Here is a 16,868-nt window from a genome sequence, read left to right as displayed (position 1 = left end):
GCGATTCGCGATTTTGCGCTATCATACTGGGTGTATGGTCGGCTGTGTGCGATTTTGCGAGTGTGGTAAAATCGCCTAACAGCCGAGCATACACCCAGCAGCGCTGCTGATGCCTGAACGGTATGTGGAATGAAGTGGGCGGGCATCGGGAGGCCACTATGGCACAGGGCAAGCACTATGGGCAGTCTATCTGAAGTGTACCTGGCGTATAAGATGACCCCCCACTTGGAGGCATATTTTTCAGGGCCAAAATATCGTCTTATACGCTGGCAAATACGGTAATTTGCCCACAAACGTCAGGTGGTCATAATAATCTGGTTACTCAGTGTATATTCAGTGATATATATTTTTCACAGGAGAAATTAAACATGGTACAAATTAACATTTTTTTTGGAGTAAGAAAGAAAGCACTTGGTAAATTAGGCACCAAATTGCCTTAAAGTTCTAAGTATTCATAAACCAAGGGGGACCCAGATTTTTGGGTTTTAAGGCCTTCCTTATAAAAACAAACAAACAAACAAACAGTCCTGGCCTGTGTTAGAGCATCGGCCCACACACTGAAAGTGTCCCTGGTTCCATTCCCAGTCAAGAGTACCTGGTCCCGGTTGGGGTTTGTGTGGGAGGCAACCAATCGATGTGTCTCCTACATCGATGTTCCTCCGTCCCTCCCCTCTTCCTCCCCCTCTCCTTCCTCCTCCCCCTCCCCCTCTCCTACTCTTTCTAAAAATCAATGGAAAAAATAATCTTCAGGTGAGGATTAACAACAATAACAAAAAATACTTTAAATAATAAAAACACCAAGTTTATAAATACAAAATGGGCTATGCAAATGAGGCACCTAGAAGCCTAAGCATATGGGCTTCATGATAAATCTACCTCTGCACAGAAATCACACCTGGCAAGCTGATGTGATGGAATATAGATAAAAACGCCACTGCTCTTTGTTGTACTTTCCCCCTCCAATTTGTACAGCTACCACCAGAAAGTACTCTTTCCTCAACTCAGGGACCTAGTACACAGAAGTGGGACTGATGTTCTAAATTAATGTTACTGGAATCATCACCCATAATAAATGTGTTTTCAACTCACAATATTATGTATTTCAAAAGTTAAATCTCTTCACTGGATTTAATCCTCTGGATTTAAAGTTATTATTAGATACACATTTGTAATAAGCTTTAAATCCAATGATTTCCCATTTGGGATGATTAATGAATCAGTAAGAATTACCCCAAAATAATTGGAGGTAGTTTTCAATCTGTGGTACTTCTTTTTTTTTTTTTTTCCAATCCTCACCCGAGGATATATTAGAGTAAGAGAGAGGAAGAGAGGCAGGCATTGAAGCAAGAGAATCATGGATCAGTTGCCTCCTGCACACACCCTGACCAGGGATCAAACCCACAACCCAGTGCTTTGACCAGGAATTGAACATGCATTTGGTGCACTGGACAGCCCTCCAACCAACTGAGCCACCCGGCAGGCACATCCAATGTGTGGTACTTTTTAAAAGATCAAATTCTTCCCACTGGAATCTGGATATTTAATCATTTTGTAAGACTTCTTTAGGAATGGTAGACACTTTAATTTGTATTCTCATTGTCGGAGCTCTAGGTTGATAGACCATATCTGAGTATTCTCACGTGGGGGCAGTTTTGTTCCCCAGGAGCTATTTGGCCATGTCTAGAACATTTTCAGTTACAACTGGGGGCAGGAGTGGGAGTGGTGCTACTGGCATCTAGGATTGCCTTAGAGTCTAGGGATGCTGCCAAATCTTCTACAATGCCTAAAACAGTCTCTGACAGCAAAGAATCATTTGGCCCAAAATGTTATTAGTGCCATGGATGAGAGACCCTGGATATGTCAAATTTAAAAGCACCATATTTTCTAGCAAGAATGAATATGCCTGTTTTGCATATTGCTTTTTATATATTAGAAGTGCTGACATAAAGTGGCTGCATCAGAATGTCTTACATTCTGAGAAGAGTTGGGGTGTTAATGTTAACATTTATTAGGGACAACTGCCACGAGCACTTGAGGGAACACTGGTGGCACATATGCCATATATTTGCTCTGTTTTACTGGATCTTTGCAAAATTGTACTAGTTAATAGATGTATAGTAAACTGCAGTCTTACTTGTCTTTTGTAATAGATGCAGGCAAAATATCTGAAAGGAAGGACAATCATTGGAGTAGCAGCAGGCAGGTTCCACACAGTGCTATGGACTAAAGAAGCTGTTTACACTATGGGACTAAATGGTGGACAACTGGGTAAGAAATCTTTGATGACACTATCTGAAAAGTAAATTGGATTCTTAAAATGGATATTTTGTGACTTGTATATTTGTGTAACTTTTTAGGTTATTTGCTAGATCCCAATGGAGAGAAGTGTGTAACTGCTCCTCGTCAAGTCTCTGCCCTTCATCATAAGGACATCACTCTGTCTTTGGTTGCTGCAAGTGATGGGGCCACAGTCTGTGTTACTACAAGGGGAGATATTTATTTACTTACAGACTATCAGTGCAAGAAGATGGCTTCCAAGTATGCGTATTTCTCTGAAAGAAACAATTCTTGGTTTGTGATACAATCATCATTGGTTCATGTGTAATCTTGTTTATATTGTGCACTTATTTATTTTAAAAAGATGTTAATCATATATCATGGACCCAGTCCAAGTGTTTTTACCTGACTGGTATATTTTTAATCTTTGTATAGCCAGCCTATTATTATCTGAAAGCATGTTATAGTAGCATTCAGTAAACTAGCAGTTGGCCAATCAAAATGCCAGTTAAAGTGGAGAATTGTAACATGAAGGTTTTAAGTATGGATGGGTCCAATTAGAGTTCCCTGTGTTTCCTGCATAAGTCATACTTACTAGTTTAATGTGTCATCTATGATTTCATTTTGAATGATTTAAGGAACAAGTGCTTAAAAACAATTGTGACGTAAGTTAAGTGCAGAATCCTATAATTTTCATACATTTTCAATCTTTTACAGTTGATTAATCCATATCTGATATAACAGCTTTTTTTTTTGCTACTCATATTTATCATGTCACTCCTAAGTATTTAACTTTTATAGAGAACATTCTTTCAGACTAATATGTTATTGGTTTACATAATATTTCTTTATATGCCATAATAATAATAATAATAATAATAATAAATACAAGTAGAGAAATAGGTCTTTGACCCTGGAAGAGTATAGCTCAATTAGTGGAAGCAGTAGTGTGCAGGAATTCTAGAGAGTAGCCATCTAACTTAAAAAGTAATCAGGCATTGAAATTGAAATACAATGAAATGTGCTTTTGCTAATATAAATAAGATGGTAACTTCATAAATAGATATCATCCCTGAAATTAACTCATGAGCTGAAAATGTCAATCATCAATTTGTTACAACTTCTGTGTATAACAATTGAAAGGTTATCTATTGTAGGTTACATTTGTTACAGAAACATGAAAATGTGAGCATACATGTTTCTTAGAACTGACTAGGTTTTTTGTGAGTATGAGGTGATTTGTGGAATATTAGGGTTTAGTTAACATTTATAAAACTTGCCCTGATGACATTAAATGACATAAATATGTTATAGCCAAGTTTTCACTAAGAAAATTCTTTTGTTGCAGATAGTTACAACATAGTAATTTTGAAATGAAAAAAATCTTAAATACAGATAGAATATCTTAGAGGGAGGATAATCATAGGAGTAATAGCAGGTTTTGCACAATACTATAGGTATATCCCATGTGCAGACATAATGAAATGTGTGGTTAGTGGGTGAGTTATTAAATTAATAATATTGATAATTTTCATGGTAGCTGTATCTATTTAGGGTTGTCCATATTTGAAACTAAGGGTTTCTGTTTTGTTTTGAGGTTTAAAATTTTTCTTTTCTGTTAAAATGCAAATACACTTAGGAACTTTTAGCTTTATCAGTTATTTAAACTAGAATGAATGTGTGCATTAGCAAGCTGGGCTTTAGGCGTTCAATGTGTGTATCTGTATGGGGAGAGGCTTTTGGGAGAAAAGGATTGCCATAGAAAAAAACAGCTGTTGTATAGGGGTAACTTATAGAAAGAGAGGGACTAAGAATTCCAAAGGCTAAATCATCTTCCCTCCCTTTCACAATATCGCCCTAAGTTATTATTTGAATAGTAATTTCTTTAAAATTGAGAATGTGTATTTTAGAGAACATAATGTAGATTTTTTTCCCCCTCCTAGACAGCTAAACTTGAAAAAGGTTCTTGTGTCTGGGGGGCGTCTGGAATACAAGGTTGATCCTGAACATTTGAAAGAAAATGAGGGTGAAAAAATTTGTATTCTTGCAATGGATGGAGCTGGAAGGGTGAGTATATATTTATGCAAAAGTGTAGTAATCTTAATGTCAGTTGATAGCTGTGGAGGACCTGATAATATGTAAACGTATTTCCATGATAGTGATGACTTCTATTGACTTTGTTTCTCAATTTGTTTTGACACTCAGTACTAATTAGTGTGGAGCTGGTATTTTAAAGAAAGTAAGATGACGTTTAATGTTGCATAGTACTGCTTTGTTAAACTGTAGTTTAAAATATCATTTACTGTGCTTAAAATGGAAATAAGTAAGGGGTTGTTTTATATGTACACAGTGTTGATAAATGGAATATTAAACCTTAATATTCCATTTATCAATACTGTGTAAATGAATTACATAGATATGAGCTATGTTATGTAACTATTTAAAACAAAGTAAAACAGGCGATATTAAAAATTTGATGCATAATTGAAATTTTTTTCCACAGATTCAGTTTTCGACAAATGTATACATAATATATATATGCAGATATTATAACTATCGTATATAAAAGATAATGTATTTCTAGATCACTATATAAAGAATCTTATTTCTTTTCATTGAAGTAAATACTAGAGTTTTAATTTTAGTTCCCTTTGTAAACATACCAGTATATTTCTTTAATAAAACTGTTAATTAAAAAATATATATTATACATTAATACACTGAAAAAATTTTACACACTGACTAGAAAAACACAGATTTGTTTTTGCTATAAAATAAATCATACAATTAGAATGTTTTTCTGATGTTTATTAAGTGCTGTGAATTTTGACATTTTAGAATTTGAAGAATTAAAATCATAAGACTTCACCTACGGGTACACTACAGGCATAAACCTATTGTAGTTGGTCATTTTAATAGAGGAAACTACTCTGATTTGTAGATGGAAGGGAGCAGAGACATGGTATTGCCTAAAATCTTGAGTATAAAAAACTTACTTTGACTTTGGGGTGTGTTTCATTCATATTAATACGACTTATACCTCTGGATATTTACTTGCTTAAAATTAGTCTTACATTAAAAACCAAACCGTGAAGGAATCAATGTAGTCTTTTTGTGTGTGCATAACTTTTCAGTAATTTTGGTAGATACCATTTTGTGTTTTACTTTTCTTAGTTATGAGAGGATTGAACTTTTAAAATCAGCATTGTTAAAATATTTCAAATGAAATCTTACTCGAAATGCCAATCTATGAAGCAGATAAAAGGGTAGCTGTTCTGGATAAAGCTGTGTTGGGAAGCCCAACATCCCATCTCTTTATTTTCAATATCCTTGAGCAGCAGCCCTTAAAGCCATTTCTCATGGATACTATGGTTTGCAGAACCACTAGGAAGCCATTAAACCAAGCATGTCAAACTCTGTGATGATTATTTCTGTCTCTAAAGTTTTGTGTTAGTAATATAATTTAGCTATACTTTCGTTTTCTTTAGAATCAAGTTTGGATTTTCACAGGATGCTTTTCATTCTTCTTGTAAACAGATAGTACTACAGCAAGTTTGATACCTAAGTTTTACCTATAAGATTTTTGTGTTTCTTTAGTATTATAGCAGTTCTGTATGCCCAAAACAAGCAATACTGAAAATTAGTTAAGAGGAATGTCTTTGAAGCATATTTAATACTTACTGTTTGCTTGATGTACTTTTTTTGAAAGACACTTCTTAAAAACCATCTTGACCTTTTTTTAAAAAAATCATATATGAGCGTTTATTCCAGTATTGCCGGCAGTATGCGAGAGCAGCAAGTCATCCACAAAAATCTGCTCTGCAGACCCCCATAAGCCAGCTGCTTATATAGTATAGGACAAAGATCACATGGGAAAGTAGGAGGCTGGAGTGGGAATCCATTGTTGGGCAACAAGGTTGTTAATCTTTCCATGATAATAGGCAGTTCTTGAATGAGAATGGTTCCAAGGTTGATTCCCAGGTCCAAGGTTGACTCCCAGGTCCTGGGAGGCATACAACTCCCAGCCAGGTCAGAATGTCTTTACTTTAACCAACACAAGGCAGTCATAGTTAACAGCATGATTAATATTTCCCCTAATCATAGCTAGTCCCCAATATTCTATTTTTGCTCCTAACATTTCCCCACTGCTATTTCTATCATCTCATATCTATGAGATTAGTATTAGATGAAAAAGTCTCATCCTGCTGGACTGCATTTGCTTCTGCCTTGAAAGCAGGTCCCAGAGGTGGAATACACCAAATGCAGGATCTTGGATATATTTTCTATTTACTGACAATTGTCAGAAAGATTAAAACAGTACAGTCCTTTAAATTTCTCACAACCATGATTATGCTGTATCAGCAAATAATCTATTGATGCCTGATTTTCTAGAACTGCCTCCCTAACCTGGCTCAGCTCTTGATTTATCCCATGTATAGCCCTGGAGGTAACATTCATGGTTTTTACTATGCTGCAAGCCAGCCAGGTCACTTCCTACATTTAGGAAGCCTACCATTACCAGCATAACAAAAATGATCAGAGCACTATATGCAGCAGGGCTCCACAGGTGGAGATCGTCATTGCAGTCCGGTCCCACTGTCTTGAGAAAGTCTCTTTTGGTTCAGACCCTGTGATGTTTCTGAGACATAAAAACAGTCATTCGTACTAAGGAACAGGGCCCTCCGGCGCTGTTGGTAGGGAGTTACCCCAGATATCAGAAACCAACCAGCCAGCAGCTTAGTATGTCCATTACTATAAGGGAAGGTGAAATTATCAGAACAATTTATATTGTAGTTATTAGATACTGAAAGACAATAACGAGGACACTTAGTAACAGTCAGACATTTGCTACAGGGAACTGCTGCAGTAACCTTGCATCCTTTTCTCAGATAGTGGGTCCCAACATATAAAGGTCCCTGTGTATGACTTCCAAAATGAGTGGAATAGTTCTGTATATTACCAGTACGTGTCCCAACTACTCAGCAAAATGTGAAGGTCAGATCTACACAGGTTCCTCTACTACCAGCTTCAGAGCAATTGGAGTGGTGAGAAGCACACCTCAGGGTCTAGTCCATTTTCCCCCTAGTTGGCCATTGTCCTTGCTCTGCTCAGGTCTAACTGCCTACCACATTCCCAGGGACCTTGGCTCTGAATACTTTCAGAGAAAAGGGATGCAGGGTCTCTTGTGGAACTGCTTTGTGCTGAGTAGGGACGAAGTTTTTCCTTCAGAGCCAAGAGATCCTTACTCTCTGTCAGAGGGACAATGAGGCCTGGGCACAGGAGGAGGTGGCAATGGTGCCTAGAGGTGGTATTCCCAGAGTCTGAGTAGGGCTTGTAACCTGAAAAGACTGCCATGAACCATGTGACCAAGCAAGGTACCAGGCTTTCTCCAAGGTGTTCTTATTGGCTTCATTCCTTAAAGTTTTCTGGTGACATCCAGAGTCTGGGCATGTCTCTCTCAGACATGGCATTCCAGTCAAAGTCTTGGTTAGTAGAGCCACAATTGGAAACAGGTATTACTGAATTTATGCAAAGAAACATATTGCCACTTACTAAAAATTCTGCAGAATGGACATTGAAACATATTACTCGGAACTTATTTTAGAAACATTACCTCTTGATTTCAGTTTTTGGTTGATCACATGCTATAGTGCTTTATATTTCACCTGGAGGCCCGGTACACATGGGTGGGGTCCAGCTGGCCTGCCCTGATGGAGGGGACATGGGAGGTTGGCCGGCCGGCCCCAACCCCGATTTGGGTGGAGGGGCAATCGGCGGGGCCAGCTGGGGGGAGGAGCCTTGGGCGGTTGGCCAGCCAGCCCTGCCCCCTGGTTGAACTCCCGGTGGAGGGGACAATTTGCATATTAGCCTTTTATTATATAGGATGTAATTTGGTTTATTTTAGGTGTTTTGCTGGAGATCAGTCAGCAGTTCTCTGAAGCAGTGTCGGTGGGCTTATCCACGCCAAGTCTTCATTTCTGATATTGCTTTAAATAGGAATGAAATTTTATTTGTCACCCAGGATGGAGAAGGATTTAGAGGGAAATGGTTTGATGAAAAAAGAAAGAGTTCTGAAAAGAAAGGTCAGTTCATGTATGTGAATGGCACATAAAGGTTCCTTTCAGGTACCCTTTAATTTCATAAGATTTACCCTTATCTCTCTTTTGATTTTGGTTTCTGTATGTGCAGGTAAGCAGAAGGAATTTGACTTACTTAAATTGGAGTTTTCAACTTTTTATCTATCTCAGCATACCCTGAGGTCATGGTACATTCTCATCAGTAACAGTGGTTCACTGTTACTAATTGCTAGACTTTACTTTAGGGCTAGGGAAGTGTAAAGTTAAAAAATAAACAAGCAAACAAAAAAACAACTCCCCAGATGGTTGTGAACCATCTTCCAAGCTCCCTTTTCTGTCTTTCTCCCTAAAATGAGAATTTAGTAACTTATGCTTTTTATTTTTTTTACACACTTACTAGTGTCTATATATACTAGAGGCCCAGTGCACCGGATTTGTGCACTGGTGGGAGGCATGGCCTGCTGGGATCAGCCCACTGTGGGAGCACCACTCATCCCCATCAGCCGAGCAGTGCTCCCATTGTGGGAGTGCACTGACCACCAGGAGGCAGCTCCTGAATTGAGTGTCTGCCCCCTGGTGGTCAGTGCACATCATAGTGGCTGGTTGACCGGTTGTTCTGGTCGTTCTGCTGTTCAGTTGCTGGACTTTTATTATATAGGATAAAATTAAAGTTTTAAAAGGTATGTTACATGACTTAGAGAAAAATCATAGGAAAAATAAAGTTTTTATGTTCCTTGAGAATTTTAAAAAGTACATCTTTTTTAAACAATTGCTGAATAATTGAAAAAAAGTTGTTTTTTTCATTTTTTGATTAATATAAAGGATAGTTTTAAGATGCCACCAGTGGAAGTAGAAATTTTTCAGTATACAGTTCATTTTTTTAAAATATATTTTTATTGATTTCAGAGAGGAAGGGAAAGGGAGAATGAGATAGAAACATCAATGAGAGAGACACATTGATTGGCTGCCTCCTGCACGCTCACCACTGGGGACTGAGCTCGCAACCCAAGCTGTGCCCTGACCGGATATCAAACCTGGGACCTCTTGGTCCATGGGATGATGCTGAATTCACTGAGCCATTCCAGCAGGGCTGTATAGTTCATTCTTAATTACCTGGTTACTATAAATTTATAATCTTGTCGATTAATTGCATTTTTTTTAACTTAGGTTAGTGACTTTTTCTTTCATCCATAATTAATAGTTGATTTTTTTTTTCTCCCAGAAAAACTAGAATTTATTTACCTCTTCATATCTCATTGCTCCCACCCTAGCCCAAGTCACATGGACTACTGAAAAAATAATTTTCTTATTTCCAATCTTGTTTCCTTTTATCTATTCCCAAGTGATTACTAGAGTGAGCTTTTAAGATCAGATCCTAATATGCCTGTGTTTAAAAACTCTTTAATGGTTTGCTCATTACCAACACATGGCCTGTTTAGGCACCTGCCCTGACTCTTGGAATTTCTTTTACCTCTCCGGTCACGCTGACCTTCAGGGTTTCAGTTTTGTCCAGTTGTGATTAGTCCCAGGGCCTTTCCTAATTTTTTACATCTCAGCTTCATTTATACTTCATCAAAAATATTTTTACTGATTCCTCAATCTAAACTGAGTTACCCAGTTTCACTTATAATATTCCCTTTGTATTTTCATCATGCAGCTTATTTTTACTTGTTTTTATGTATTTATCTTTGCGATTATTTTTTAAATACTTGTCTCCTATTAGACTATAAAATGGCAAGGACCATCTCTGTTCTATATCCTTAGCATTCAGCATATTTCCTGGCACATAGAAATTGTCTGTTGAATGAACAAATCAGTTATTGTATGCTAAAAATGTATAAATTACATTTGTAATTATATAAATATATTTTTCAGAATTACAAAGCCACAAAAGAATGATTTTTGGATAATTATTTGTTTTCATTTCCTTATAAATTAGTCAATTCTGTTGACATTTAAGGTACATTTACTATATGCCAGATATAAGGCCAGGTTTTAATAATACTAAAATATATAAGATGGGCCCTTGTTTTGAGACACTCATAAATTTGTAGGGGGCATAATCATGTATATAAATATTTGCAGTCATGGAGACAAATACTGATACTTATTTGAGAATATAGAAATTGGAATAACTGTGTGTTGGGGGAATATTAGTAAACCCCTGAGACTGAAATAGAGTGAATTTGAGAGAGTAACCATAATTCAGGTTTGACTTATAAATGTTGAAGTCCTTAAAATTGTGTCTTACTTACATCATATTTAGTGGTCTAAAACTGAACTCAAACACCCACATCTACTTTTCAGTGTTTCAATTTAAGTAAAGTGGTTATTTTGACACCCGATATTCCCTTCCCTCTGCATCCAATTATCACCAAGTTTCGTCACTTTTGTCTCAATATTTCTGAAATCCTAATACTTTTCTACAGTTTCATCTCTACAACCTCTATAACATTTATTTTTTCAGGACTAATCTCTTTGTCTTTGGTTCCATATAGTTTGAATATACTTCATACTGTAGGCAGAATCATTTTTTTAATGCAAATTTCATACTTTTATAGCCTTGATATGACTTGTAATGATGTTATCATTGTTTAATGTTTGTCTTTTCTGCTAGAAGTGTATCCAAGATGGTAGGGACATGCCTTGTTCACTACTGTATCACTATGGATAGACTGATGATCACTGCATTACTAGTAGAGTAGCATAGTGTCATCACTCTGATATTTGCTGAATAAGTGGAAGAAAGGGGGAGGAGGGAAGAAAGGAACAAATGAGCAATCAACTATGAAGATGCCAAGTTTATATATTTGTAATACAAACAGGAATTTTAAAATCCTATTTAACACTAGATTTGCTTTTTAGAAATATAGCTTTGGTTGCAAGTAGAGGATTTTTGTCGAAAGGGAGAAATTCATGGATAATTGAGAATTGACCCACCAAAATTCCATGTATAACACAACCAATATATAGGGTGCAAATTGTGTTAAAGAGAAAGAGGATGTAATTTTTCAAATGGACTTAATACATATGAAAGATATTTCTGTATTCTAATTGTTTTTATGTTTTGTTTATTCCTAAATCATTTTAATAAAACCTTAATTAATTGGAATTCTTTTCTTCTTAGCAGAGATTTTATCAAACCTTCATAATTCCTCATCAGATGTGTCTTGTGTCTCTGATACAAATAGTGTATATGAAAGAATTCGACTTGAGAAACTTACATTTGCCCACAGAGCTGTTAGCGTCAGCACAGATCCAAGTGGATGCAACTTTGCAATCCTGCAGTCAGATCCTAAAACAAGGTATACTTGTATATATTACATTTTATTTTTAGAAGTAACAGTCACTGGAGTTTTTTGTTTGTTTGTTTTCCATAGCTCCTAGACCAAATTTAATTGAAGAGCTGTTGCCATGTCTTGTAGAGACTTTAGACATAGAATCATGCTACCAGGATAACTCACAGGTAGAATTTGTTATACTGGTAATGATGAAATGTTCCTTTTAGTTTGAAAACTGATATTTATTGAAAATATTGAAGATGTATACATATATGTTTATGTATATACTAGAGAACCAGTGCACGGACTCGTGCACTGGTGGGGTTCCTCAGCCTGGCTTGCGGGGATCTGGCTGAAACTGGCTCTCTAACATCCCCCGAGGGGTCCTGGATTGTGAGAGGGGGCAGGCCAGGCTGAGGGACCCCAGTGGTACACGATCAGGGCTGGAGAGGGACCGCAGGAGGGCTCTAGGGTGTGTCCAGCCTGTCTTGCCCAGTCCCAGTCAGCTGGACCCCAGCAGCGAGCTAATCTACTAGTCGCAGTGTCTACCCCTGGTGGTCAGTGTGCGTCATAGTGACTGGTCGAATGGTCGAATGAACAGTCGGACACTTAGCATATTAGGCTTTTATTATATAGATAGGCACACAAATTTATTTATATCTTTAATACTTTGTGATGTACTCTAAGGTCCCAGATCCTGAAAAATATAACTATTTGTTATGTGGTTTGCAACAATTTCTGACCCTTGAATTTGATGAGAATTGATAATAGAAGTAGTGTAGAGTCACCTATAGGGTAGTGTGAATCTCTGTACAAATCTTCTAAGTCACAGTAGAGAGGTGACAGATTAAGGTAAATATCAAGTATTGAAAAGGAAAGAAGTCCTAGAAGGAGGGTGACCATCCTGTTTTGCTCATGCCTGTTCTGTATTTAGCACTGAAAGTTTCATCTCCTGGGGGACCCCTCTGTCTCAGGCAAACCAAGAGGGTTGGTCCCCCAGACCTGGAAGAATAAAATGTAGATTGGGTAGGTGTGATAGCATTCTTAAAGTACTAAAAGACTCAGGGTTACAGACCAATTGTGTATGTTTATTTTTACTTTCTCGAGTTTCCGACCTATTCTTGGATCTGGGACCCAAAGTATTTACTCAATTCTTTATATATTTTTCTTTACTTGTAAAATAAATGGACATAAAGGAGGAAGAGGTTGTGAACTGTATCCTTTTTTGAATATTTCTAGTTATTTTTATCATTTAAAAATTTTCTATGAAATAGTCATTTGAAATTTATATTTTAGTGTTTCTTTGTAGAAAGAGAAAACACTGCTTTCAAAGGAAAACTTAATTCTTATTAGTTTGGGAGAAAAAAGAATAGAAAAAATTTAAAGGTTGATACAGTATCTAAGACTGTGCAATATTTTTATATTTTAGGAAATGCCAAATGTAAATTTTTCTAAGGTTAGTAAATAAAAAAGAAATTGCACTTTAAATAGAGAATTGGCTAGGGATGTTTCAAATTTTTTTTAATTTTTTTTATTGATTCCAGAGAAAGGAAGGGAGAGGGAGAGAGAGATAGAAGCATCAATGATGAGAGAGAATATTGATCCACTGCCTCCTAGCCACCCGGTACTGGGGATTGAGCTGGCAACCCGGGTATGTGTCCTGACCAGGAATCAACTGTGACCTCCTGGTTTATGGGTCGATGCTCAAGCACGGAGCCACACCAGCCGGGTTAGGGATGCTTTTGAAAAGTTTTTTCTTGAAAGTAAAAATGATTTTTTGTTTCATTTCTAGCCTTTATGAAATTCCAGCTGTGTCTTCATCATCCTTTCTTGAAGAGTTGGGCAAACTCTTGAGGGAAGCAGATGAAATGGACAGCATCCATGATGTGACATTTCAAGTTGGCAACAGAATCTTCCCTGCTCATAAATATATTTTGGCAATGCGTTCTGACTTTTTTCAGGAATTGTTCCTTTCAGATGGTACTTCTTTAGACTTTACAGATGTTTACCGGAAAGACGAAGATTCTGTAGGATGCCCTCTCTTTGTGGTAGAGAAGGTCCATCCTGACTTGTTTGAATACCTTTTACAATTTATATACACAGATACTTGTGACTTTTTAACTCATGGCTTCAAACCAAGAATTATCTTAAACAAAAAACCAGAAGAATATCAGGGTACTCTGAATCCTCATTTGAATAAAATGAATTCCCATGAAGACAATCAGAAGTCAGCATTTGAAGTTTATAAAAGTAATCAAGCACATACAATTAGTGAAAAACAGAGAAGCAAATTCAAATCTTCCAAAAAAGTAAAAAGTGTTGGGGAAGATGATCCTGTAAGAATGTTGCAAAATGTTGCAAAGAAATTTGGTTTCAGTACTTTGTGTAGTAGGTATGGCTCCTCCTTAATATCTATTCTTGTATTTTATGACCTCCTTTTAAAAATTATCTTTTCCTTTGCTGTTCTTCTCTTCTATTCCTCCCTCCCCACTCCCTGTTTTGTGGGCAGGTACGTGTTTCTTTGTTTGTTTTCTCCATTTTCTGCTAAAGCTACCTTTATGGGATTCCCTGGATTAAAACATTCACATATGGGAAGACTGTTACTGGGTTTGAACTCTCTATGGCAGTGATGGCGAACCTATGACACGCGTGTCAGAGGTGACATGCAAACTCATTTTTTTGGTTGATTTTTCTTTGTTAAATGGGATTTAAATATATAAATAAATATCAAAAATATAAGTCTTTGTTTTACTATGGTTGCAAATATCAAAAAAATTTCTATATGTGACACGGCACCAGAGTTAAGCTAGGGTGTTTCAAAATGCTGGCATGCTGAGCTCAAAAGGTTTGCCATCACTGCTCTATGGTGTTTGTGTAATAGAGATCTAGAGTGGCAGGCAGTGTGGTTGCTGGAAAGAGTACTCTCTTTGGAGTTACAAAGACCTCTGTATGTCTCTTAGTTTTACTATAAGTAGCTGGGTCAGATTTCTTATTTTCTTTGAATTTTAGTTTCTCAGTATACAAAATGGGAGGGATAATACTGACTTCATATTGTTCATGTAGTTTTGTCATATAACATGTAAAGAGGCTAACAGTATTTATCATACTACAAACCAGATTTTTTGGAATTCTCTATTTTTTAAGGTACTTATATTGCCTGTGGCAATGTAACCTTAGTTATGGGGTGGGAGCTGGGAGGAGTGCATGTTTTCTATTTAAAAACAATGAAGGGCTTTATATCATACCTTTGATTTTTTAAAAAATTATTTTTTGGTCAGTAGTGATATTTTAATACATTTTGAATTCTAAGTAAAATTGAAAGAGAATGTATGATTATTTCTTTACCACAGAGTGAGAGTTCTTTGAGATATTTTTGTAGGTGATACAAATTATATAATCACGTTCAGATTTGATTTGTTGGGTTTTTGTTGCTTGTTTGTTTTGGTAAGGGAATATATACACTGTTAATTTTTATCTATTCTTGTTGATAGATTAGATGGAGTCAGATTTGAAAATGAAAAAATTAACGTTATTGCCAAGAAGACTGGTAACAAACCAAAGCTAAATCAGAAAAAATGGTAAGTTAGGAAATGAAAGTAAACTTTTTATCTCTAGATTTTGGGACCTAAGTGTGGAAATAGAACTCTTCTAACATATGAAGCAAAATGTATAGGAAGATACACTTTTACCTTTACTAATATTCTTCATTTTTGGAAATAATGGAGAATTGTTGAAGTAAATGGATAAAATATTAACTTTAATAGACATCGGTACAATTTCATTTTTCTGATTACTTTATAATTAAGAAAGGAATTTTTAATTATTTTTTCTTGCCTACATTTTGTGTTTTTTGGATCAATAGGAAATGTTAACTCCAAAACCAAACTTATTATGCCTCTTCATCATTATGATGATTCCTTTGTAAATCTTTTCAGTGATGAATATACTATACTGTTAGTATATTATTAAATATTTTTTTTTTTTTTAGAAATTTACTCTTTATAGGTGAAGTTTTTAGAGAAAGAGAAACTGGAGATAATCTGGATTATGCTTAGAATAGAATGGGTTGTACAAATAAGTGAATTAAAGACCTTTGACTGTGCTGTCACTTCCTATTATATTATTGGCCAGTAATTAAAAAAGAAAAGTGAGAGGAAAGATTTTTGAATATTTATCTGAATTCAGTTTCCTTTTTAAATATTTTTATTGTAAGGCCCTTATTGTCTTCCTTAAAATGGAAGGAGATGAAGTACTTCATTGTATACCCTCATGTTGTTTATTCTCTGCTGCCTTTAATGAAAAGAAAGTCAAAAGCCAAGCCAAATTCCATAAAGAATTTTCTTATTTGCTAAACAAGTAAAGAAATTGCTCTTGGTTTAATTAAATGTTTTTCTTGCAGTTCATTTGTGTATGATGTGACCATGAAATCAGTGGATGGAAAGGAATTTCGTTGTCATAAATGTGTTCTTTGTGCTAGACTTGGTAGGTACACTTTTTCTTAGTTGCTGATTTATTTGTTTCAGTATTGTTTCACTATTCTTATTGATTTTTTTTTCTTTCAGATTATTTTCATAGTATGCTGAGTAGCTCCTGGATCGAGGTAAGATTAAGTAGAAACCAATGAGGGCTGGTTAACAAAACTTCTTTAGATTTTGGGGAGGTTATATACTAAAGAGAGTAAAAATGGAAACCTGATATTTTAACTCAGTTTTTCTTTTGTACTAAACTTTATGCATAAGCCTGCTGGAAAATAGCAATACTTAGAAATGAAAATTAGTGCAGAAAAGCTACTTAAATCAAAAATTCCCCATTATTTGGAAATTAAGAATGCAGTGTGTTTTTATCTAAATTTTTTTGATCCTTTTTCATGCCTATTTCAAGGCAATTTAAAATTAAAACTATCTTATTTTAGCTTTGTGTTTTATGTTATATTCTTTTGCATTTGATGCAATTCCTCTTCACAATTTTTGTACCAATCTCAGTCAATATATAGTTGTATTTTGTAGTTTAAATTAATTGTTTTATTTTTATTTAGGCTTCCAGTTGTGCAGCTCTGGAAATGCCAATACAGTCTGACATACTGAAAGTTATTTTGGACTACCTCTATACTGATGAAGCTGTGTTGATAAAAGGTATTAATAAGAGTTAGGGTATTTTAAATCTTTAAGATATAATTGAATAATGTTAAAAACATGAATCTTAATTTCTACTCTTAATTGAAATAAGTCTTCAA

General features: G+C 35.8%; 1 protein-coding gene across 8 annotated transcripts in view; it reads left to right on the top strand.

Moving 5' to 3' along the window:
* IBTK (inhibitor of Bruton tyrosine kinase) overlaps positions 1-16,868 on the top strand; it is a 72,504-nt gene that overhangs the window by 11,340 nt on the left and 44,296 nt on the right. For 3 of the 8 annotated variants that reach the window (XM_015570291.1, XM_006773450.2, XM_015570295.1), the window contains exons 6-15: positions 2,151-2,268; positions 2,358-2,538; positions 4,221-4,344; positions 8,183-8,360; positions 11,485-11,659; positions 13,428-14,027; positions 15,127-15,213; positions 16,035-16,117; positions 16,198-16,235; positions 16,671-16,767. In XM_015570291.1, coding sequence (XP_015425777.1) covers positions 2,151-2,268; positions 2,358-2,538; positions 4,221-4,344; positions 8,183-8,360; positions 11,485-11,659; positions 13,428-14,027; positions 15,127-15,213; positions 16,035-16,117; positions 16,198-16,235; positions 16,671-16,767 — 1,681 coding nt within the window. Of the gene's footprint in view, positions 1-2,150; positions 2,269-2,357; positions 2,539-4,220; positions 4,345-8,182; positions 8,361-11,481; positions 11,660-13,427; positions 14,028-15,126; positions 15,214-16,034; positions 16,118-16,197; positions 16,236-16,670; positions 16,768-16,868 lie in introns of all 8 variants that reach the window. The other 5 variants (XM_015570290.1, XM_006773449.2, XM_015570292.1 and 2 more) reach the window with 3 other exon arrangements.

The sequence above is a fragment of the Myotis davidii genome, unplaced genomic scaffold, assembly GCF_000327345.1.
Source record: "Myotis davidii unplaced genomic scaffold, ASM32734v1 scaffold185, whole genome shotgun sequence".
In the NCBI taxonomy this organism is placed as follows: Eukaryota; Metazoa; Chordata; class Mammalia; order Chiroptera; family Vespertilionidae; genus Myotis; species Myotis davidii.
The sequence above is the reverse complement of the archived record's forward strand: the minus strand, read 5'-3'. Positions and strand labels throughout refer to the sequence as shown.